The sequence below is a fragment of the Sciurus carolinensis genome, chromosome 1 (assembly GCF_902686445.1).
Source record: "Sciurus carolinensis chromosome 1, mSciCar1.2, whole genome shotgun sequence".
NCBI classification, from domain to species: domain Eukaryota; kingdom Metazoa; phylum Chordata; class Mammalia; order Rodentia; family Sciuridae; genus Sciurus; species Sciurus carolinensis.
In genome coordinates this window covers 35,250,906-35,277,741 of record NC_062213.1, presented here as the reverse complement: position 1 = coordinate 35,277,741, position 26,836 = coordinate 35,250,906, and the positions used below count along the sequence as shown (strand labels likewise).

The following is a 26,836-nucleotide window of genomic DNA, read 5'->3' as shown; positions in this document are numbered from 1 at the left end:
TTTCAAGATTACATATTTTGTCTTAATTGCCTAAAACTCTGTCTTCCAAGTGATCTATCTAGTCTGTTGGTGATGCTTTCAATTGAATTTCTTTGGTTAATTGATTCCTTCATTTTGAGGATTTCTTCTTGGGTTTTGTATTTTCCCCTCACAATCTTTGTCTCCTTATTGGTATGATCTTTCACTTCCTGTATTTTCCCTCTGATTTCACTCCTTATACCATCCATTATTTTGCAGATCAATTTAACTATGTACATTCCAAACTCCTTCTCTGACATTTCTTCCACAGTGGTGTCAATGGATTCTGTTATTGGGGTATCTTGTTTTGTTTGGGGCAATTTGTTCCCTTGCTTTCTCATCTAACAGTATAGACCTGAGGCAGTAGAGTTTCTACCCTGTAGTAGTTTCTACCCTGATGGTTTCCAGTGCCTCACTGTTTAGGGGGGAGACACATAATAATAGCAGCCAATTCAAATGATATACAGTATTAAGCCAAATAATTCCTACTATGACATCTACAATGTTTAGTATCACAATAAGCAAAAATGATATGATTAGTTATTGACTATAATAAAAACAGAAAGTTGCAAATGTGTTTACAATTTCAGATGGTGCACAGGGAGAGAACAGAAGTGATATTGAATGTGATGATTATGAGGAAGGAGGAGTTAAGATAAAAGTAAAAAATTGAAGAGTGGAAGAAAAATAGACATTATTAGTGGAAGAAAAGAGACAGAATCAAGGGAAATAGTTGAAAGAAAAAAGATACATAAAGTAAAAATTTAAAAAATTAAAATTGAAAACAAAAGGATAGAAAACAAACATAAAATATACTAATCAAACATCCTAGTCCTCAAAAAAACTAATCCATGAAATATATCTGGCTTCAAAAATGCTAGAAATGAGAAAAAATATGAATATGTATAAATGTCTATGTGCCATCGAGGTCCCAATTAAACAGAGAAAAGAGAAAAAAAGGAAAACAACAACAACAAAAATCTTGTTGAAAAGTGAAAGAATACATTGGAATTGAAATTATTCTCACCTTCTCCTCTCAGCAGTTTTAGGTGGGTTGTCTGGAGCTTCATGCAGCACTCTCCAGATTGCTGGAGTGCAAGAGGTAATTCCATAGGGAGAATTTCTGGAGGCATAGTTTAGGCTTAGGTGTGCTCCAGGCTCTTCGGCGAATGCCAATTTTTCTGGAGATTTTAGATCAGCACATCTCTAAGGGCCTAGTTCTTGCTGGTCTACACTGGAAGCTTGTACCCCAGGTATCTCCCCTAGGTTCCACTTGTGTGCTGGGGGAACCAATCCCTAGTCCCCTACATCACTTGTGGACTCCATGTTTCCTGGTGTCAGAATCAGTCTCCACACAATGTCTCCTACCCCTGCCCTTCCAAATTTCTGACCAGATGTGTCTCTCCCCGCCAGTCCTGCAAGCAGCTAGACTGGAGGAGGAGGGGTAGAGCCAGGTGGGTTTCCATAACCAATTCTCCCCTGTGTAAACCTCTCTTCATGTTTGATTTCTCTTCTAGTCACTTAAGCACACTCTATGTCATGCAGAGTATGTTTACTGGGCCTGTATTTCAGTCCAAACTTGAGTTTGCCAGGAATTGGCTCCCTCAGCTGCTGGCTCCTGCATTGCAACTGCAAAATGGCTCCTTTCTTTGTCTTCCACATGCTGCCTGGAAAGATGGTGGCTTGTTTCCCACACAAGGATATTGTTGCAGCGAGTCTTTCAGGTTTGTTGGACAATGTCCTTGATCTTGTGGGTTCCTTTAATTCCCTTATCCCTCCATTTTGCTCATGGAGGGACTGCTGTGACTGGTGCTTCTGGTCTGGCCACGGCAGTGGTAATGACATTGGGGATTTCTTTCTTATTTTATTATATCCAATCACCTGAGTCCCTGATTTGCTTTAAATGTCCAGTTTTAAATTCTAGTGAAGTTCTCCCTCTCACCCTTTTTTGTTCACCACCTCGTGAAGAAGCTGCCTGTTTGCTTTCTTGGTTTCATGCCATGGAGCAGCCAGGAAAGCAACTTCCTCTATTTTGCCATCTTGGGAGGCGGGGACAAACAAACGAAAAACCTGCACCATCTTGATCCGTGGAAGGTTGCCTGCATTCTCCTAAGGAACATAGTTAGGCCACTGTGTTTTGCAGTCTTATGTAGCAAAACCATTCCAACACACACACTTCTTTTGATCACTCCTTCTTCAATTTTCTAGGGCAGTAATGGTATCTCTGTTTATTTAATGTAGGCCATTGCTATTTGTTTATGTTTCCAGGAACATATTCTAGTTGCAGATTAATACTATTTCCTATGGCCCTTCCCAGACTGATAAGTTCTATCTCACAGATTGACAAACTCTCTCTTATTCAACCTTATGTTTTATTCTTTTTAACCCCAAACCTTTAGGATCCATTGTCAGACATACTCTTTTAGTACCTTTTGGTATTTCTTAACCAGGTTCTATTTTGGGGTATAATCTATTCATCCTTAGGAAGTCTAGTACTTTCTCAGTTGGATTATGATAAAATCTGATCCTTTATTGGCAAACAAGAGGAGAGGTGGAGGTAGGTCATGAGGTTAGATGTTTTACTTAGTCTTGTAATACATCTACCTCATTTGAATCTTCTGTGGAGCTTTCAATGAAAAGAGGTCTTCCATTTACCACAAACAGGAATAGGTTCCATTTCTATAGGCCTAGAAGTTTCAAGGGGGAGTTTCAGGTAGTTCCAGCATAAGTCTCATATTTCTATTGCTGACTTGACAGGACCCTAAATATAACATGGAAGATTTGGCTAGGGTAAGAATTTAGTCTTATTTGGCTCTTTCACTCTTACAGTTAAATTGTGACTGATCTTCAACTTTGTCTTTACTCTTACTTTAAGATATGAGAGCTCTTTGAACAAAGTCAGCAAGGGCCTTTGAATTTTATATTTCATATTGCTAACTGATGAACTTGAGCATTTAAAATTTTTAAGTCTTAAAAATTTTCAGTCATTTAAAAATTTCAGTGTGCCAGTTTGGCATCCAATTCCAGTCTTTAGAATTATTATTTTTTTCTCATATCTCTTGAATGCTAAGAGATATTGCATGATCCATTGCATCCCTTTCTACTTATGATCCATTCCAATTTGCTACCGGCAAAATATTAACATTTGTATTACCACTGTTTGTCAGGAAAAATGGACAGTCCACATACAACAATAATGGAATACTCACTCCAACTCTAGAATTGAGAACCATATATTATCTTAATATGAGTGTTACATATAATTTTGTTAAAGAGAAAGCCTCAGAAAAAGAATTATTGAATGGATTCAATGCTGGATATATTTTTTTATATTGGAAAAATTGCCACTATCTTTTATCTAACAAGGTATTAGCAATTTTTTCACTCATTTTCCTTTCACTCCAGAGATTGTTCTACATAGTTGAAAATAATATTCCTGATGGAGTGCTTACTGTTTAAATGTAGTTTTTCAACTACATATGACTATGTAGTGCACAAATGGAAAAATTTCCTAGATTTGTATCTGTAACTTCTATTTGAAGAACCAAGACTGAAGTACTATCCCATTTTAAGAAAAAAAATGTAGAATAGATTTTTAATTTTAAAATGTAACATAAACTTGTTATTGATATTAAATTGTTAAACAAAATTCTCACTTCATTACAGTAAGGGTCCCTAAGTCATTGACATCTCAGTAGATTTCCTCTGGCTTGTGTTCTATTTGGAGTCCTGTTACAGAGACTGCTAAGTATCTTGGAAGAAGGATCACCTTCCAAGTAGCTCCCAGTGCCTGTTTAGTTCTCCAAGAAATGCCAAAGACCAAATGCTCTGGTTTTTGGTTGAGGATGAATAGACTAGAGGCATCCTAGTTTTGATCATTTTATCTTTTGTGACTAACTATTCTTTTTGCATGACTATTACTTTTTACTTATACCTTGGACTTTTTTTCTTGTTAATGTCGCTAAGGAACACAGCTAAGAAATAGACTTGGGGTTTTTCAGGTAAGTCATATATTTTTAATGTGAATGTTTGAAATGCACATGATCTTCTTTATTTGAGAGTATACTTAGGATTCCTACATTTTTTCTTATCTAGTGTCCCTTATGGGGTAAGGCAACTAATTCTTGGGTATAAGGTACATTAAATATCTAGCTATCTAAATATTTTTAATATTAAATCTATGTTGTCTTTGAGTGGGGAAGCTTTAGGTAATCTTCAGGTAAACATAAATGTCCTAGTTATTTATGCACTCTCTTTTGAAAAAATTAATTTTAAAATTCTCATATTTTCAACTTTACATTATAAATTATTTTCTTTCACATGTAATGTATACTTTTTTATATTCAGGCATAACAGGAAAGGTGCATAGAGAACAACACATACTATTCATTAAACTTTTCTTCTTTATGAAGTAATATGGAGGATCAAAAGGGAAAATAAAAGTGCCTAGTTTCAGTCAAATACTTAATTAAATATGTTTTCTTTTTGATATTTTCTTGACCCAGGGAAGTTAATTTTAAAATGGTTATAAATTTTCTATAGGTACATGTAATATATTTGTAATAAAAATTATAGACTATGTTTTGCCAGCCATCTGTAAAGTTGCTTTATAATTTTGTTAAGAAATATTTGATGTGTTGATAACATGAAAAATATAACAATGCTGTGGGGGTGATTCTTTAAGAATAGAATAAATTATTCTAGGAATGAAGTAAGTTGTATTCTACATAGCTAAAACAATGAGCTTTCAAATATATAACTTAGAGTACATTATATTACTTTCATTTATGTTCTGAAAATAGTTTGATTCCAATATTCTTATGATTGTTAGCTGTTGACGAGTTCAACAGTTGAGGATTAAAAGGACAACACAGTTTTGGAATTAGATAATAAAATTGAACAATTTATGTGCAGATATACCAAATAGGACTTGGTTATAATTTCCTTTTTTATATATATTATTAATTATACCAAGAAGACATACAGAGTATGAGATGTAATTATACTTACAGAAAATCATTAACTGTTTCATCATTTAGCACTATAAAGAAGCAATCAATCAAACTAATAAGAAAAAATCAGAGATAATTATATTGCACCTTCCTAAAACCTTTTCCTTGAAGTGTAGAGTCCACACATGATATTCTGGTAGATAGGTATTCAATTTCCCACTTTAGTTTCTGTACTCTTCCACACTTATTATAAGAATAAATACTAATGACATTTTCCCCAGACATTATCTTGAGATAGTGTAGAGGCTCTTTTAATAATAAGATTTTGTTTGTAACTTCCAGCAAGACTGAATCTTGTTTTTTCCCTTTTGCATAATAGCTGGTTTGCCTGGGAGGAATCATCACTAAAAGAACTAAAAACAAGAATGTGACAAACAGAACACATTATCGATGTAATAACCATGGAATCATACAGGAACTTGGGAGCTAATTTTAGCAGTTTAACCATCAGTGAATTATGTACATTTAAAACTTTTTTCTTTATTTGATTTTGTAAATAGAATCATAGATAGTATTACTTTAGTAATTAAATTTTGCAGTTTACAAAACACTTGCTTACAAGTTTTAACTTACTAATATGTCATAGAGAATATAAAACTTCAATGTTTTATATGTGACTTATACTGGAAGGACATTTCAGAACATTTTTATTCAGAAGTAGTCATGTCTGCTTTACTAAATTGATTTTCATTTGTAACTAATCAATTTGTTAAGAACAAGTTCATGTTGCAATTTGAAAAGGATAAAAAGGGCACAAGAAAAGAGGAAAATTGGAGACCTTTCACAGTTTATCCAGAGCTACCTAAACCTCTTGGTTTTTAAAAAGGAACCACAGAACTGATTCTACTTACGTTAAACATGGCAGATATCTAATACTAACTATAATAAGTAATAATTTAGTAGTTTCATGGTTTGATTGATTTAGCATCTTTAAGTCTTAGTAAGATAGTACAAATAAATCAAGTGCTTTAAAAAGCTTTCAAAAACTTTTCCCCTTTAGACATTGAAATATAAGTAGAGAGATCCAATATCATTGCATTAAACCTTGAGTTTTTTTCCCCCCTAACAAATCTGCAGTCTCTCTTTTTAAAATGTTTGATAATAACTGAGAGAATAAACTGTTGCATAAAATTTTACCCCAGGAAATTTATGAATTACCAACATTTATGGATAAGAAATTGTGATTATTTATTAATATATAAATTCTGATTTACTAAATATGTGCTGTATTCAGGTAAGATTCTGAGGATGTTGCTGGTGTTTCTGAATCTTTTACTGAGCCATTTTCTTATTTTGAAATGGGCAGGACACTGGTGATTTATTGAAAGATTCTTCAAATCAATTGTATATAACTATGCTCACTTTTTTACATTTTTGTAATTAATCTTAAACAACTCTTTGTTCATATCTATTATAATAAAATTATTCCTGAGTATCTAATATTATGCTTATCTTAAATGCCTTCATTTATCAGTTTTTGAAGCTATGAAGCTTAATTTTTGCTTTGGGATATTTTGGTTTAAGATATATACTTATATGATATTGTTTATTTTGACCTTTAGTTTCATATTGTAGTATTTGTTGATCGTTGATTCAGTAGAAGTCTGAATATTTACTATTTTTAATACTACTATATAATTACTATTATTATAATCTAATAAGTTATTTTTTAAGATTTATGCTTAGTTAGAAAAATAAAGGAATAATCACCAGATCACAAAATGTGTAGAGATTCTATGGGATCTGAGTTTATTACAATTCTCTTCTCACTTTATTTTTCTATTATAGTTTCTCTTCTGCTATAGAAGCCACAAAGTGAAAAGCTTATCTTTTCATTTTGGCTTCAGGTAGTATTGTGACTCAGATCTAGACTAGAACATGGTTAGCTAGCACAGCTTCTCTGACTTGTATCTTTTCTTTCCTGATACATGTAAGAAATGTCAGAGCTGTATATATAAAATCTAGGATAGTAATAGAATCTGGTGACTTGTTAGCATCATTAAGTGTTACATCAGCCCTGGAATTACTTCCTGTATAGACGAATACCTCTCTTGTTTAAGTTGTTGTTTGATAGATTTTTCTAGGACTTGCAGCCAGTTGTATTCTTAACTGATTATTAGATTACCTTTTAGAAATAATCATCAAAAATATTGGTACATTATTGCTAAATCAGGCATAGGATACTGTCCTGACTAGGCTTGTGTGTCATCTTTTTGTAAATATCCTCAGAGGACATTTAGAGACATAGTAAAAACTAATTTATTGACATTTTAAGTTCTTGTCATGCCTAGTATAATGCTTTGTAGCCAGTAGGAAATAAAGATAGCATGAGGGACAGAGAATTGAAAGAAATGAAACTTACAAATGATTGAGTACTACTGATAATAAATTTTATTAAAACATACTGATTTCTGATTTTAATTCTTAACAGTAAGGGTAATTTTGTCTTTGTAATTTTGTTTTTATTCAGATTAGTCTCTACATATTTTGAACAAAATTATTTTATATATTTAAAAAACTGTTAAGAATGCTACTTTTGTAACAATTTTAGATTTGCTAAATAATTTATTAAAATATTTCTACCTCAAGTTAAGCAATTTATTTTACTTCACTGTTACTTTATTGGAAAAAATTAGAAGTCTAATTTTTCAATACTTGTTGAGGATTTGCATGAAGAAAAAATATTGCTCCATCAAACGATTGAGAATATATTATCATAAAATCCACTAGTTTCTAGCATTTCAAGGTTTTAAGAGATCTAGCCAAGGTATGAAAACTAAGAAGAAAAACTGTAAGGATTGCTCACGAGTGGCTAAACTTTTTTCTTTGATAGATTGGTAAGTTGTATATTGTAGTCAATCATTCTATTAAAATCCTTTTGGCATAGATTTGTATTAGAAAAATAGATAAATAACATTTCTAGTATTTGAATGTGTATATTATTTAAATGTATATATTTTTATGTAACATATTATTAGTGAATGATTTAAAATCCTGGAAGAGTGATCTTGAAAAGTCCAATAATAGAGTTATTCTTTTTTATATTTGTACAAATATGCTTTGTTTTTATAAGACCAAAAAATTCCAAGACCTTATTTTAATACAGCCAGGAGAATATTAGTTTATAAAATTGTCAAATCTTTATTCCACAGGAGGAATTTTGGAAACCATTGAAGATATGAAAATCACTGCTGATATTATTATGTTTATTGATTTTTTAATCTTAATTAACTGTCTTGAGTTTATGTTACACCTGCAAAATTTTATGTTCATTTTGGTAATTGTTATGTACTATATATAGTTCTACTCAATCATAAAGGGAAATGCTCCTTAAGTTCTTTTTACCTGATCATAAAAAGCAAAATTTCCAGTTTGTTTTAGTGTCAGCATACAGAAAAAACATTGGATTATCTTGTAAAATTAGGAGAATTAAGAGGAACCTTAGCAAAGAGATTAGCTGAGGTCATATAACTCAGAACCTACTTACTTGAAATTATTACGGTTCATTTCTTCTAGCTGAGTAGTGTAGGAAAAACTCTACAACATAGTGGTATGGAATTTTTTTTTTTTTAATTACCATTGAAATAGGTATTTGTGGATTGAAGAAGTTTTCAGGATCAAATAAACCTAAATAAGTACTATTAATGATAGCTTAGGATAATAGGAGACACTAAACAATTGTAATAGGATATGGAGTAAGTCTTTCCTAATTGTTTTGGAATTTAGAGACTGAAACCTAATGTGGGAGAAAAAAAGCATTAAGAACCCTATCATTAAATGAAAGTTGTGCCAATAATTGGGATCCTTCTTTCAGGGTTTTCTAAAAGTAGAAAAATGACTGCTACCTTTAACCACTACACCTAGTGGAATTTTCACTTTTCATATTTAGCAGAAGACTGGGGGAGAGATAAAGTGTAAGAGAGCAATTTGAATAATAAATCATGATCCTAGTGGGGGAGTTCGGGAACCTTTTTCTTCACTTTTCCAACACTTTGAGAAGGGAAGTACTATTCTATCCAACTAACAGCCCAGCAGAGTGGACTCTCCAAGAGTTATTTATAGCAAATAGAGGTATTAACAAAAAGGGGATCTTACTAGTGGTCTACTTAAGTAGTAAAGGGATCTATCTCAATGCTTATTTCAACAGAGAAAAAGATTACTGAAAGAGAGTGGGGGTAGGTGGATGGGTACTGAGAACAGCCTGTATTTCCATTTGTGAGGTGGAAAGGATTTTAAGTCACAGTTGTCAAGGTTATGTAGCAGCAATATGCAACTCCAAAATCTGAATGCTTAGCATACAAAAGAGTTTATTTCTTGCCCTTACATAGTTCACTGTAGGTAAAGGTAACTCCAGGGCAGTTCTCTCTCATGTGGTTTATCAGTTTGGGCTCCAACATCTTACAACTGCACGATCTAGTACATGTGTGTGGGTAAGGGAAGAGACTGGAGAATAATTTCATTAAAACAAAAACAAAAACAAAAGAACTATCTCAGCCCAGAAATGACACACTTTCCCTCAGATTTCATTAAACAGGATCAATCACTTAGTCCCTCACAATTGGATGTAAATAAGAAGTGGATTCTTCTGTGTTGCCCAAAAGGGAGGAAAATTTGGTATATTAGAACTCTAGTCATTCATACTACTGTGAATTTCCTTTTAAGTTAAATTGACATCACTGAAGGTGGCTATGCTTGAACTATTCTAAGATGTCATTATGGGATGGGAAAGGTAGATTCAACAGAACATAATTGAATGTACTTGTTTGGAGAAAAATAATAAAATTTTCATATTTATTCCCTGTTGAGCTGAGACAGCTCCCTAATCTGTATACATAAGGAACTGGAGTGTTTAGAAAGCCAACGTTCTGGAGTAAAACAAACTAGGCTGAAATTCAGGTCTATCTCCTCTTAACTATTTTTTTCTTTTACTTCAGCTAAGTTTCTCTTTCCTTATTTGTTCAAAGTGTATTATTATAGCACTTTGTTCCTAGAATTTGTGAGACTTAAGTCAGATACTGCAGTAAATCATCGTGCCAGTATTTATTACAGATAAAATCTGTAATAAGAAACAATACATGAAAAATGAAATTTTATATTCTCATGCAAAACAAAGACTTTTCACTGGTTAAATTGATTTAGACTAACAAGTAGTGAGATTATCTGGGATGAATCACTAGAAAGGTCAGAAGTGTGTACTATGTACTTTTGTCAGTATACAACACTTTCCAGAAAGTGCACCAAAATAATAATATCACTATTATGCTTTTCTAATAATTTTTAAAATGAGGATCATAAGTACATCCTGTGGAGTAATAGTCTGTTATGAATAAATTCATCCTGTGGAGTAGCAGTCTGTTATGAATTTGTTTATTGGTATTTCCTTATTCACTGTTTGTCTTCACATATATCAAACATCTTTTATAGTTCTAGGGGTAATTTTCAACCATTAGGATTGAAGAGATTAAAAAAAGTAAATGTTTTTTCATTTTTTAAGCAGTCTTGTTTGGAGATATAGACAGAAGTTAGTTAACTAGTCATTAATTAATTAACATTGTCTTAATTCATCAGTGATGATGAAATTCCAATTTGAAAAGCTAAAAATAATTTTTAGTTTTATTTGAACTTGATTATTTCAACTATCCCAGAATGAACATTAAGTCAAATTATTCTTGTTGCTGTGCCTGTTCCATAATTTAAAAAATAAAATATAGTATAAATTATTTACTTTCTAGATTTTTTTCTCTTTATAGATCCTGAATAGTGAAAATTTTCCATTTCTTTGTTTAAATTATAAAAGGATCATGATTCTGTGCAGTTACTTTTTAAAATACCCTCTTAGGATGTGTAATTAGTAAACATTATTAGTGGTAATTACATGAATATATTCCTTTGCGTCAAGATTAATCACACCTTTAAACAAATTTGATTAAATTTCTTAATAGTTTTTTTAGATAATATTATTCAAGTTAAATAAGTTAAAAATATGATTGTGTATAGATTTAGTTATTTCTATATAGAACTTCCATCACATATTAGAATTGAAAATCTTTATTTAAATGCATCTCATGTATGAGGAGTATTCACATAATGTTTAAAAGCAAAAGCCTTGGAGCCTGAAGAACTATGGTTGATGCCCACCAAATAAACAATTAGAAACACATCTCTAGACAAACAAAATTGGGTTTATTATTTGCTATAGAAAGAGAGGGCTCACAACTTGTGAAATTGTGGGACATCTCAGCCAGAAGTGGTTAGGGAAATTTGTTATAGGATTTTGGGCTTGTATTAGGGAATTTGGAAATGGGTTCAAAGAAATGGAATCTATGAATTTGATGCTGTTAGAAAGTGGGGTTGTATGAATATCTTAAATTTTTATCTGGGAGGTGGGAGTAGAGTTGTTCCTGGATAAATAATAGTCACTCATGGCAGCTAGGGCAGGGGAATGTTTGGTCATTCTGGTTGGCCTACTGGCCTTGCTTTTATCTTTGTTCAGACGTGATGGTAAAGGAGTGGTATTGTTTTGGCTTGTTCCATAATCTTAACAGTGGGCCCTTGACTGACGTTGATATTCTATGAAATTGTTTATATTTACTAGGGGACACGAGAATCTAACTGGTATCAACTAGGCCAGCTACAAGTTGAGCATTGTAAGAGCATCCTTTTCTCTCAGTGGTTTTAAATTCCTTCTCTTCTGCTTACTGGCTATGTTGTTTTAGGCAAGGTAAATAACTTTATCATCAGTTTATATATCTGAAAATTGAGGATGATGATAATAGAACCTACTTCACAATTTTTGAAAAAATGATATGTGCATAAATGTAGAGTGCCCATAGCACTACCTGTTATGTAGTCAGTGTTGTTTAGCTAAACCTCTTTCACCATCACCACCTCTACTGCAACCACCATACCACCGCAATAACTATAAAAAAAATCATACACAAATTAACTTACAGCATAATGTCTTTAACACTCCTACCCATTACAGAAATGCAATCTGCCAATTAGACAAAAATGCTCATGTTGGCTAGTTAGGACATCTCTTTTGTTAGTGATGGAGAATGTAGCAAATTCTTATTCTTTTTTTGTTGTTGTTCTTTTTTATTTTTTTTTTATTGTAAACAAATGGGATACATGTTGTTTCTCTGTTTGTACATGGAGTAAAGGCATACCATTTTGTGTAATCATAAACTTACATTGGGTAATATTGATTGATTCATTCTGTTATTTTTCCCTCACCCCCACCCCTCCCACTCCTTTTTTTGCTCTATACAGTACTTCCTTCCTCCATTCTTGCCCCCCTCCCTAACCCTAACCCTAAGAAGCTGTTTATTCATTAGGCAATAGAACATATATTTTCTTATATTTTCTTTTTCCGCTTTTTCCAAACCTTATTCACTTAGTCGCTCAATTAAAAAATGTAGTCAACTTTTATTTATTTTTCCTTACTTCATACACATAAGGTTTCAGAGATATGACTTCCTAAATATATTTCATTTCATTTCCTTTCACTGTCTTACTTTAGTAATTTCTTTTTATTTTCTTGCATGAATCACTGAAGGAAGATCCAATTGATCTTCCTTGCTGCTAGGTTTGTTCCTGTTCCTTGGTTTAACCAGAATTCTGCGACCAGACTACCTGTGAATACAAAACATTCAATGATATCCCTTTTGCCTACAGGAAAAAAATAGTTCAAAATGCTTAACATGACTTAGGAGTCTTTTCGATTTTCACCTGACTTTCATTTCTGACCTCTCCTGCCACCCTGGGGTTTGATCCTGATTTTCTATTTTTATTTTATTCATTTATCTTCTGCCTTTTGTTTTTGTGCCATTTCAAATTCTTTATGCAAATAAAAGTAGCATAAACAATTAAAATATATAAAATAATGTAAAAGATTTTTGTGTAATAAAAAATCTATAATAATATTATTTTTGATTCTTCAAGATGTAGATTCAGCTATATAATCTAGTGCCATCTAGTGGTAACTGCTTTTAGTTTTGTTTATTTTTTATGTTACTGGGAACTTCAAATGCAGCTTCTGACCCACTTTCTTTACATCCAATACTTAGGGTTGTTAAGCTGACTATTGGATCTTTGGAAATCATACTGGCCTGGGGGTGTGTATCATGAGATTCTAATCAGCACTGGATTTCATCGTGGCAGACCTCATGCTGGTGTCAGGTCTAAACCTGTACTTAATTTAATTTCTTCTATATCCCTATGTGGAAGACATCTCTCTCTCTGGTGGGATGTGTTGTTCAGAGTTGAGGAAGAGGATTTGTGGGGAACTCTTTCCTTTCTAACTTATTCAATATGTCTTTTCTTACTATAACTAAAGACTCTCACTGGTTCTCCTTAGTTCTTGCGAAGGTAGTTTGGTGCTTGAATATAGCTCTCTCCAAATTGGTCTGTTTAGGAGATGATGGGTGGAGGATCTTAGGCGCCATTTTGCTTTGCCCTTATGGCACTATTTTGAACCTCAAGTCATGCAGTCCTATGTGCACTACAGTTAGTTTAACTTAGAACAATTCTAGACATCAGTGTTGTAGGGCTTTGGTAGGTAGGATACCTTCTTTCTTAAATCCAGTGTTTCCTAGCACATGGATGGAGCTGCATTAAAATAATGTTTCTGGCCTCACTCTATTCTCTGTTCTACTAAACCTTTGGAAATGAGCCTAAGTAGCGATTCTCTTTCTTCTTATTCTTGGGAATGTGCTGCTTGGAGAGAGCATGGTCTGTCTTATTCAACCACAAGTTTTACAGGAGCAGTTCATAAAATAAATGGTCTTGGACCAGTGTTTTCTACATCTAAATGGACATGTCTGCATAATTCTGGAACTCGGTATTAGAAAGCAAGCCCAGTTTTAATATAGATAGATATAAACCAATTCTCCAATATTTCAGTTTTGTTAGTAATAGCATTACTACTTTATCCAGCATCTACTTCTTTTTTTTGTTTCTAAATTAGCTCAGAATTTGGGTGGGAAGTCGTTTAGTGTAAATTACTTTTAAAAAGAGCTGCTTGTTGCTGTTGTTTGATATATATTGAGTGTGTATGTTTGTTTGCTTGCTTTTTTGCACCAGGGTTTGAACTCAGGGGCACTTAACCGCTGAGACACATCCCCAATCCTTTTTATATTTTATTCTGAGACAGGTTTTGCGTTTAGGGCCTCACTAAATTGCTGAGGCTAACTTTGAATTTATGATCCTTCTGCATCAGTCTCCTAAGTACTGGGATTATAGGTGTGTGCCACCATACCCAGTGAGCGTGATCTGTTATCTCTTTCTAACCTTAAGTAGAACAAGCCTAATAATGAAATTTAATATTGAACTGAAATCTTGTGATTTTTGTTGTCAGAAAAGACTTTGATCTCTTTAAATGACTTTATACAGTAAAACTGAAAATACTTTAAGAAAACAATGTGATTTCAGAATATATAAGGTCCCTACAGTGCTTACTTTTCACAAAGGTAAAATCAGTTTCCATAGAAACTGAGTTCATTAACATCATCACAGTGGAAAAGATAGTAGGACTTTAGGATCTCTATCACATCAATCAAGAAGATTTTAGTTGCAGGTAATAGAAAACTGAAAACTTGAGACTTGCTTAAAAACCAAAGAAAATTTGTTTACCCAACAGCAAGCTCTGGAGGTACACTTGATTCTGGTGAGGACTGATTCTGAATCTCATGTAATGTGACTTAGGACTCAAATTGCTTTCTATTTTTTAATTTTTGCTAACTTCATGTTGAATCCATTTGAAGAAAACTCCTCCCTTCCCACCCAATTCATGGTCCTAAATTGACTTTTAGTAGCTCTGGAATATGAGCCCTTAATTATGAAATGAGAAACCTGTATCAGATAAATATCTGGAGGAGTCACCTAACTGGGCCAGATTAGATTATTCTGCTAGTCATTGAATAGGTCTGGTACATACAGATTCAATCCAAATCCCTGGGCTGAGACTAGAGACATTATTCCTTTCCTTTCAAGAATTAAGAGAAATAGATGACGAAGAGCCAACAACAGATGTTCATTGTAGTTGCTTCCAGAGTACATCTCCTATTTTCTTCATTCATTAGTCTTTAAGTAACCTAAAATTTCACCTAGTTTTAGTCTAACACATTTTCAGAGGATAGACATATATTAAAGGTTAAACAAGTAATTTCTCAGTGATATTATTTTCTGTCACTTTAAAAAGTGCTTAAGAAACTTTGCTGTGTAGGTGGCAAAAACACATAATTGTTCTGGGGGAATTAGTGTTAAAAAAACATGTCCACATTCAGAAGAAAATCATAGCCCCATTTAAAAAAATCTGTTTACTCATCATCTACATAGCCTTAGATATGCTTCTTAGCTGATGCCCTCTTTTGATGTGGTATTTAATAAAAGAATCAGTATGTTTTAAAATATTATCAGGTCACACAGAAACACTTGTTGGAATTCAACAGCCTTCTTTTTATAAAGCTCAGCCTCACTAGTGTCTTTTTGATCACGTTCTGTCTCATGATGTTATTTAGGGCCTACCTCTTGCAAACTTCACACTTTTCTCTCCCCCTTGGAACTAATATACATCAATTGCAGAGGAAATTTGTAGAGGAATGTGGAGGAAGAAGCTGGTAAGAGGCCAAGAGAGCTTTATTGAAGAGATTGAAGAATAGAGCAGAATTGTTAAAAGATGTATTTTATGAAAGTTTTACTCTGGGATGCAGTGTTTCTTCACTTAGAAGATTGCTTGAAATTTCCATCATATTTTTCATTGCTTTTGTAGTTTAGATAAGTAGATTTAGGGCTAACTTCTTAAGACTGGGATTGGAATGAAAACAGTGGCATCCCAAGATAGAGTTATAAATTACTTATAGCCACATTTGAAGACTATCTGCTAGAGTCAGTTCATTTTATAGTATTTTACTCATCTTAATGAATAGAATTACATAAGTATATAGCTTCAAGAGAATACATTGTATATGTAAACAGTGGGGCTGATTGAAGTATGATATAAAGTAATGCAACATTGGGATAGAGAGGTAAGGAACAACCCACATATGCTGACATACAGCTGTTAGGTGCTGTTTTCACTGCATAATAAAGAACGTTCTTTCAGTGGAAAGACACATTTGATTTCTTTAATTGAGTCAGATCCGAATGTGCATCCTACAGATATAATTCATGTCAATTCTTTCAACTTTGTGTCCAGATATATAACGTGCCATGTGTGTATTTACTGGCACATAAGCACACAGAAGTTACTTGAGTAGCATCCTTTTACCCAAATATTGATATAATGAAAGTTCCCAAATTTAAATAAAATATATTTTATTTGTTTTTGTTTTGTCATGGTAGTTGTTTCAAGTTGTCTGTATGACCTGCTTTCTATGAATTATCTTGTAAGAAAAAAAAAACTTGTCTAGCAAGTGCTTTCTTGTACTTACCATTGTCCTCAATAATTCAGTTTGGGGTTGTGTTCTCATAAAGTTTACAGGTAAGCTAATTGTCATAGCTAATGCTCTATTTTCCAGAGATTCTTTTTGTTCTGCTATTAAGAAACAACTTTACTTTCTTACATCTCCCTATCTCAAGCAATGATTTTTATTCCAGATATTTGGAAAAGTCACTCAAATTCTCAAATCATTCTTACAAAACAACAAAATATCATAAAAAGTATTAGGTAGCTGGGAGAATGAAGAGGTTGATACTATTAAGATTTATGTATCAAAGGCACATCTTTTGCCAGTTCACCTGAGAGTAATGTTTTGAGTAATTCATGAATTTATTTTTCAAGGTAAAATACAAATAAGGAAAACTAGTTGTGTGTTATATTGTAGATAGGCTGTATAATTATGCACATGAAATTTACTTTTAACATAGTATAAAAACTGCCTTGCTTATGTATCTATATTTATGTACTAAGTAAATATTGAGTACTTGTCCTAGTATCTGTCCCAGGCTTTGGAATAATGTGAACAAAATTGTGATTCCTGCCTGTAAAATTTATATTTTAGCATGTGGAAACAGACAGTAAACATTGCAATTAAAAAATATTAACTAGAAAGTGATAAATGTTATGAAAATATTAAAAAGTAAATCCAGTTAAGGGGATTAGGACCGAGAGTGCATGGACTGGAAGAAGAGATTAAAGTGTTAGAGTGGTCAGAGTAGGCTTCCTTGAGAAAGTGAGAGTTAAGGGAAAACCTGAAGAAGTCTACTGAAGACTACTAGAGGACATCTGTACTTCTGCTTGGAGGAACTGCATTCTAGGCAGCAGGCACTGCTAGAGCAATGATCCTAGAGTGAGAGCATGCAGGGATGCCAGCATGGCTGGATCTGAGGGAAGAGAGGGCATTAGGAGAGGACACCAGGAAGGAATGGATGCCAGATCCCACAGGAATTTGATCTTCATTGTAAGCAAAATTGGGAGTTATTGCAGGATTTCTAATGTATTAATGATAGACTGTGACTTAAATTCTTGCAACTGTGTTGAATTGGACTGTAGGGGGATATGGTAGAAGCAGGGAGATAGGATAGGGAGATTTTGTGGTAATTCTTATGGGAAATGATGGTGACTTCACTAGGTTTTTAACAGTTTAGGTGATGAGGAGTTCTTGGACCCTGGATATATTCTGACAGTAGATCCAGTGGCATTTCTTCATGAGCAACTAGAAGGAAAGAATTACCATTAACTGAGATAGAACATGCTGCATCTACTTAAATCCATTTGTATATATTTTCCACATTGTTAAGCACTATGTGATGTTTTTTCCCAGTAAGGAAATATATACTTAGAATGAAAATTAATTATATAATAAATAATAAATGAACAATCTTGGTTTTAGCCTATAATAAGAAATCTGTAAGTTGAGTTTCAATAAAAGGAACTGCAATACTAAAAGAATATAAAGACGACAGGGCCTTTAACTGATGATCATGGAAGGTAGTTGTTGGCTAAACTTATACTTCTTTCCTTTTCTGTTTCTTCTGTCTTTCTCATTGTATTTCTTGGTATTGTTATCAATGAACATTTCTTTACTGAGGATTGTTTCTAAGGCTGCCATAGACTCAGAACACCTAAAAGAAGAGAAATAAAATCACTACTTTAGGTTTAAATCATCTTCTAGTATAGAATGGTTCCCAGTCTTTGCATCCATCTTTGACAGGACAATTTTGAGAGAGGTGGAGAGACAGAATGGGTTACTATGGGAAGCATCAATTGTGCATTTAGAAATTTGAATATTTAACACCTTCATCTTTCACACATAAGTTGAAATGATTACTGTGAATAATATAAAATTAACTTAAACTGTTAATCTGATTCATAGAATTTTTTATACTTCATCAAAGAATACTAAAATTAAAATTCTCATAACACTTTTTAACCCCAAATATGTATATTTGAATAAATAATTATCCAAAGTATAAACTATAAAGGGAATAAACTAAATATGTAAAAGTAAAAAACTAAAAATGGAGGAAATAATCTTAAAAGGAGCATAAATAAAAGTTCTGGAGGATAAGGGAGCAGGAAATTGGAGACCTTGAAAGTCAATGGAGAGTGAAGGGAAAGCAGTAGTACTGTTAGAGATGATAAAAATGAAAGTTTGGAATGGATAAATAAGAGGAACAAGAAGCAAGGTGAATAGAGGAAGGCACTGGCCACAGAGTGTGCATGTAAGTTGGAGGAACCACTACCAAGAGACTTATGGAGCTGATGAAAGTGAATGTAAAGAAAAAGTAAAGAGGAACAAACTTTGCTATTATTGTAACTACTGTAATGTTGTTTCTGAAATTTTCTGGACCTTTCAACTTGGAAGAAATCAAAATATGCTTTGGGAAATTGTTTTTTTCAGTTTGATATGAACTGTGAACTTTAAACGATGAAATTTTATTATTGTTTAGCATTCCTTTGAAAATGATTTGTCTTTATTTTTTTATTTTTATTTTGGTACCAGGGATTGAACCCAGGGGCACTTAATCACTGGGCCACATCCCTACTGCTTTTTATTTTTTATTTTGAGATAGGGTCTCCCTAAGTTGCTTAGGGCCTTGCTGAGCTATTGGAAATGATGGTGACTTCATTAGGTTTTTAAGTTTAGGTGATGAGGAGTTCTTGGACCCTGGGTATATTCTGACAGTAGATCCAGTGGCATTTCTTCATGAATTAGATGAGCAACTAGAAGGAAAGAATTGCCTTCTTTTAGCTGAGTCAGCTGAGGTTGACTTTGAATTGGAGATCCTCCTGCCTCAGTCTCCCGAGCCACTGGGATTACAAGCATGAGCCACCGTGCCCAGATTGTCTTTAATTTTTATTGCTTTTCTCCTTGAAGAATCTTCAAGACTTAATCATGAACCTCAGAGGTAAAAAAGTCTCCTTCTTTGTCTCTACTTGCCCCACAGTCTTTGTAAAACCTACACTTAATTGTAGAAGAAAAAATTGTAGATGATTTCTGCACAAATAGTTGAATGGTCCAACCACAAATTCCTGGACCCTTATTAAAACTTGATACTTGGGAGACCAAAGAAATAGCATAATACTTTTATGTGTGTCCTCACACCTCAAACATGGATGGTCCTTTCTCAGGCCGTTTCTCTTATATAAGTTTATTTGGAATCACTTAAATATAATTCTTAGAGGTATAATATTAACATTTAAGTAATTGGCTTTTGATTGGAAGTAATCTGTCCTGTTTTATTTTCTTCTTTTAAAAATGACTGAAGGGTCTATGTCCATACCACCCTAAACTCCCTTATATTTCCTGAATGGCTGAGAGCAGAGAGATGTTAAGTGATAAAATAAACAAAACTTGTTTTAAACTAAGTGTCTAACCAACTTCTTAGTTCATGGAGCACAGTTCTTATATTAACTTTCCACAGAAATGTCACTTTTTCTTTAGGTAAACATTGTCTTTTTAGTAAAGATTAAGAAATTTATTGTTGAATAATTAAAAAGAAGTTACAGAATAGGTCTGTTAAACTGTCACCACCTTGTATTGTATTATCATTAAACATTTTATGGCAAAAACTGAGCAGCAGAATTAGAAATAACATACACAATGAAGTCTCTCATTTTAGAAATACTGTCATTATGAGAAAATGGTTTATAAATTTCTAAAGCTGCCAGTTTTAAGGATAGTGCCCAGAAATGCCTTGGATCTAGATTGCATTTTGTGTTCAGTATTGTGAGGCATTAATCAGCTAAGTACCATAATCCTCCTTACAGGGTACATTCTTACTTGACCTCGAGCTATATACAGCCACATAGCAACAGCATTAAAGAATAACCCTTTTCTTAACAGGCCCATCACTAGAGGATTTTATGACTTCTTCCTTGAATGATTGTTGTTTTATGTGTAACTTTTTAGTAATTGGTTTTGAAATAAAATGGTTGTAAACAAGTAGATACTTTCAAATCACCTGATTAAGGATGGCTCCTATGATTTTGCTAGGGCTAGAAGGATTAAATGAAAGCACTGCCTGGCACACTGTTGATGTATTTTTGTCAACATGATGCTTCATGCTCGACAGATGTGAATTGATTGAACAAAAGGTAAAAATAAAAATGTTAAATATTAATTGTGATGGGTAAAATACTGACCTATTTTATAGTTTTTTGATATATATAAATTGAATTTTATATTTAAATGCTTTTTGTAGGAACTATAGGAATGAAACCTGTGTATTTCATGTTTTACAGGGACATATATTATGTTAAATTCTTGATGTACTGTGTTTTAACAGCTTTCAATTTTAGAATTTGATTGTGATGTTATGTTTAAACTACATAGTTAACATTGTGTAATTTTTTAAAGAAATATTATTTTCATTTATTTGACATTATCCATGCTTTACAAAACTTTTATGAAGATTTAAAAAAATTGTTGATTCTTCAAGTGTACTTTATGTCCTTTTATTTATAAAATGACAATTTTTAATGATCTATAATAATAGAGATTACGAGCAAGAGATTTTCATGTAGGTAATGCTTAATCAAAATAATATAAAATTCAAATTTGCAGTAATTAGTAATCTTGAAAATCTTTACTTTCAAACTCATTATATAATTCTTTAAAATTACATGTATCTTAAAGAGTTAAAAGTTCTGCATATCAAAACCAAAGTTTTCATGTAATCTTTCACTGTTTTTATAAATGTTTACAGTATTGTATTTTCAGAGATTTGGTGGATATTTTGTGTAACAATAGTCAGTATCAACTTATAGTCAACACAAACCAGATAAGTTGGCAAATATTGTAAATATTAAAATGGAAATTACGTTAAAAACATGATGAATTCATATATAATATATAAACTGAAAATACCTTAGGGAAATTAGGAAAATGATTTTAATAGGAAAGAAATTTCATGTTTGGAATTTTCCCTTCAGTTTTTTATGATTTTGGGGACATGGAATTTTTGAGCCTAATAGATAAGGTTTGTACTGAAATTATTATGGATAGTCAGAAAAACATTTATAATGGAGCATCTGGTATTTTATAGCTTGAATGTTTTGAAATAGATTAAATAGTCCATATGACAAAATAAGTGATGAATAGAAAAGGTACTCATTAAAGTAGATTTTGGATGTTTAATATGTAATTTTCTATTAACTTGTTCCAGTTAAGGTCATTATAATGTGGTAAAAGAAAATTGTAATAACTGAAGTTTCACTAAAAAGAAGTAAGGTGAATATGTCAGGTAAATTTGAAGCAAGTTTAAATATATACTGATATATAAGAAAATAGAGTTTAATAGAATACATAGGAATGAAAATTAAGACACTATGTAGTGTAACAAAAACATTTTATTCTAAATAAAGCACAATTTTGGATTCTGTCTCTTACTTTCTCTTAGAATCCTTGAAGGAGTAAGTGATATATAATACCCTAGATTAATTGCTCCATTCCTTAGAATTATGACTTATGGGTTAAATACTGTTAAGTGCCTTATGAATTTTTAGAGAAATGTATGAATTATTATTTTTTAACTTATTAAATGTTTTCCACCTGACAATAATAAATGCTAAGACTTATTTATAAAGGCCAGTAGCAAAGATAGAGACAAGAAATACAGTGCTTTAATTTTTATGGATTTTCTTTAGTTCCTGAAAATACTATAGTGACTAAGAAATATAGAAGTTTTCAAATATAAAGAATAATTGATACAGTTTGTAAAAATTATTTTGACAGAATATTTTAATATTTTACAGTATTTGATGGCAAATACTTCATTTTTTGGTAACCTTACAATGAAATCTTGTCTTGCTTCTAATACAGTTTTAATATACTATAAGGTACTATACTTAAAAGTATATTTTAAAAGACCTATGTCCATTTTAAGTGACAGTGACTACAGTCATCCCAGTTTCAGATTTTAACCTCTGTTCTATTTATACTTAAATCCAGTACAAATCAGCATGTACAGTATGATTCACATGCTTCAGGCAAATTTCATAATCTCTACTACACAGAGATTGCTGGATATAATATGGAATTCAATTTTCCTAAGGTATAATTTTAAAAAATATATCTAATGGCTTGCCAGTGACCAATTATTAATGTCCTTTCTTTTGGAACTGATTTCTGTAATAAGAAGTAAATCATCCTATTTATCAATAAAATAGAATCCTCCATTATAAAAACATTATATTCACTTTATACATACTTTCAAAAATTCATATTATTTCCTCAGGTTAGTAATAAAAATTGTTTCTTTTTTTTCTTGATACTTCTGTAACACCGGGTGTAATGTTAAATATGTTACTGGAAATTTTTAATGCTTTAAGCTTTCAGATAGGCAAATTAAGTTGATGAGGTCGTGTTATCAGTATTATAAGATGGTAGTCACTATTACATGGAGGAGGGCTTTAGAATCATTCAGCTTCTTAAGATCAAGGATGATATCTTATTCATTTCTATGTTCCTCGTCTATATTTTCATGTGTGTTATTTATTTTTTACCTACTACATGCTTGTTAAAATCACAAGAGTTAAGGTATAAAATCTATGCTTCTTAATTTTAAAGCAAAGACTCCCTGAGATTAAATAGCTGTATTGGTTCAAATAACTGGTTAATAGTAAAAGGAGGACTAAGAAATACAAATTCCTTAACTTCAGTTGTCTTTTCTTGATATACTGTTACCATGCTAGCCATTTGTAAAAAAATAATGACAAAAGTAAAACCAATGGTGCATATAATACTCATGTGTGTGCAAGTGCACAGATACACATGATGTTGTATTGGTTAATACTATAAAATCTATTTTGCGTGTTGTTTTGATCTTAAATTTTAAACTGTAAGAGTCCATAGTTTTATGTGGCAATTGTAACTTAAAAGATTTGTTATTAAATCATATTCACTTGTGTAATTATAAAATAATTAGGGAACTGACTAGTTCCTTCATATATTACAATTCTTTTTGCTTGATGGTTCCATGATAATCTATCCTGGCTTTGTATTTATGTGAGATTTGAAAGGTGGAATAGATATGAAAGTTATTATTGTCAAAAAGTAGTTTTTGGTAGTAAGAATGCAAAATCTTAGAGGCTCCTGGGCAATCTCCAGTTAATTGGCCACCCTCATGCAATAGGCCACTGAGATCATTAGGGGCAAATTTCCAAAGGCTTCTGAGATTCACAGCAACTTTCTAAGGTTCATCTTGAGGACCTTGTTTTGGATCATTTGTCTTTAATTTTCCTGACCTTCATTCGAACTCTAGGCTATTCGATCATCGTGTAGCTCTGACTCCTGTATTAAAACCTTTCCTACTGGAGAAACCTAGAACAACTTTTGTTTTCACTGGGGAACCCTTATGGACAAATAAATTTGCAGACTGTATTCCAGATATGAGGGAAAGGGGATTCAATAGCAGAGGGAAGGCTTTAAAAGACAGTGTTGATTTTGCTGGGTTGCTCTAATCTTGCTTTTGAACCCCTTCCCTTCCCCTTCTCCTGCCCCTGCCCCAAGTCAAATTCACAACCAAGCTGTTGAATCTTGGTCATCAAACTGGCTCCACTCTGTCAATGTTTCTTTTTTATGTCCAAGAAAAATTCCCATAACAGTCATTCTAAACCTTTTGTTTCATCTTCAGGGTTGCAATCCCATTGCTTCACATGACTAGTTGTAAGTATTATCTGAGTTCATACCAGAGAAGAGGACAGTGTGAATGTTTTGTTGACAGAATATCATGTGTGATTGTATTATTAACCATATGTTATCTACTAACCTAATTTATACCAATATTAGAGAGACAGATTGAAAACAGTAAAAATTCTCTTCCTTTAGACTGTAAGGGAATATGAAAGGTCATATGTGAAGATAACTAGAGAAGTATCACCCAGCAGGCATTAATCTTATTGAAGATTCTGCCCACATTGTGCATGGAGAGGGAGCGGGTAACCATCAAAGGTGTAGGTCAGCTGGAAATAAAACCTGGGAAAGTAGTATTAAAAATAAAGACAAAAGGCAAGAATTATTTATATATTCAAACCTGGGGTGTTACCGGTAGAACAGATCTGATGGGTCTAACCTTAACAAAGAGAAAAGCCCTCAAATGCTATATTTATAGTGGAACACGGCAAGGTGATTCAGTAAGGAGTTTCTTCAGAAAAACAGGATAAGAGTGGGGAAAAAAGGTTGTTTGGGGCTTGGCAGGTTATTCTCATCTCCAGGCATCTGTGTTTGAACCTAGGGCTGTGAGCTAAGTCAGGGCACCAGCATGATCTGGGCTTTCTCAAACATGGGAATTTCACCTGTGAGTTCCCAGAAAAGCAGCCTCCCTGCCTTATAATGACTCAAACACATCCATAGTTCATATGTGGCTTCCAACAGAAGATGAAATAAACATAGCAGTTGTTACTCCTAGGGTTTTTGTGATGAATAATTGTTGTTGGTATTTATTTAAATTACTTATCTCAAGTTAAATCAATAAAAAATGAGATGGAAGCATAATGATATGATGAAAATTTAGATGAACCAATACTAGGAGTGATATGTGATGAATGAAAAATGAATTTTAAGAGCTAGCACAATTTTAGAAGGTATTCAACTCTTGTGGCAGTCAGTTTGACTTCATTACATTTTCAGATAATTTTCATATGAAAGTGTCAGAGAATGGAAGGAGATGTTTTTCTAAGCTATTGAATAATTAGGAGATAGCTGATGTGTATGTAGCAAGAAAAGCAAAGAAGTTAAAATACTGTAATACATCAGAATAGGAGATTGATTGTCTAATTTTAGAGCATAGTATATATCATATATAGTATTTTGGGAATTTAATAACCATGACAAAATGTCTTTTAAATGATCTATTTGAACTGAATGAAATTAATCTTACTAAAACTTTGTTAATGGTGTATTTTTAAAATGAAAAAAAAAAAAAGGTCAAAAGATTGATTTGAATTTATCCACCGACTTGGCAGTGAATCAGTAAAATATAAAATTGTTTCAATGTTTTCCTCTAATTGAACTTTTACTTTGGCTACGTAGGAAAAGAAGTCCATCGGTGTCCAGAGATCAGAATAGAAGATACGACCAAAGGGAAGAAAGAGAGGAATATTCACAGTATGCTCCTTCGGACAGCGCAATGCCCAGATCTCCATCAGACTATTCTGATAGACGATCTCAACTTGAACCTCAGTTTTATGAAGAATCTGATATTCTAAATTATAGGGACTCCACAAGGAGAAGTCATAGGCATTCCAAAGAATATATTGTAGATGATGAGGATGTGGAGAGCAGAGATGAATATGAAAGACAAAGGAGAGAGGAGGAGTACCAAGCCCGCTATAGAAGTGATCCAAATTTGGCCCGTTATCCAGTAAAGCCACAGCCTTATGAAGAACAAATGCGTATCCATGCTGAAGTGTCCCGAGCACGGCATGAGAGAAGGCATAGTGATGTTTCTTTGGCAAATGCTGAACTAGAAGATTCCAGGATTTCTTTGCTAAGGATGGATCGACCATCAAGGCAAAGATCGATATCTGAACGTAGAGCTGCTATGGAAAATCAGCGATCATATTCAATGGAAAGAACTCGAGAGGCTCAGGGACAAAGTTCTTACCCACAAAGGACCACAAACCATAGTCCTCCTACTCCTCGGAGGAGTCCAATACCCATGGATAGACCGGACATGAGGCGTACTGACTCACTAAGAAAACAACACCACCTAGACCCCAGCTCTGCTGTGAGGAAAACAAAACGGGAAAAAATGGAAACCATGTTGAGGAATGATTCTCTCAGTTCAGACCAATCAGAATCAGTGAGACCACCACCACCAAAGCCTCATAAATCAAAGAAGGGTGGGAAAATGCGCCAGGTATCATTGAGCAGTTCAGAGGAGGAGTTGGCTTCCACGCCTGAATATACAAGTTGTGATGATGTTGAGATTGAAAGTGAAAGTGTAAGTGAAAAAGGTAAGCTCTCTAATCACATCTCCCTGTAATTGCTCACACAAGGGTGTTCTTTCTAGATTATATTTTTGAATAAACACTTAATAGTTAGATATTCTTCCCTTTATCTCAAGTCTTCTAGTTGTGTTGGTCATGTGAAGAAAATCTCAGATTGTATAAAGTGAGTATCTTCTGTTGTTCATGTATAAGAAAAAAGTCTGTTTTGGTCACTTGATGGCATATTTAAAAAATATCTATTAGCTGTAGTTTAAAAAAATAACATTTTTTGTGTCTCCTTATAAAACCGTGTTCAGTATAAAATATCCAAAACATTTCTCAAAGTACAAAGAATAAAATACAAGTTATTTAAATTTCCTTCCTCCAGATACAACCCTTGTTAAACTTTTGTTATATTTTCTTTCTTTTT

At 32.9% G+C, this 26,836-nt stretch overlaps 1 protein-coding gene across 50 annotated transcripts in view; it reads left to right on the top strand.

Moving 5' to 3' along the window:
• Positions 1 to 26,836, top strand: part of Rims2 (regulating synaptic membrane exocytosis 2) — a 601,671-nt gene that overhangs the window by 267,094 nt on the left and 307,741 nt on the right. For all 50 annotated transcript variants that reach the window (XM_047527145.1, XM_047527153.1, XM_047527031.1 and 47 more), the window contains one exon: positions 25,508 to 26,433. In XM_047527145.1, coding sequence (XP_047383101.1) covers positions 25,508 to 26,433 — 926 coding nt within the window. The remainder of the gene's footprint in view (positions 1 to 25,507; positions 26,434 to 26,836) is intronic.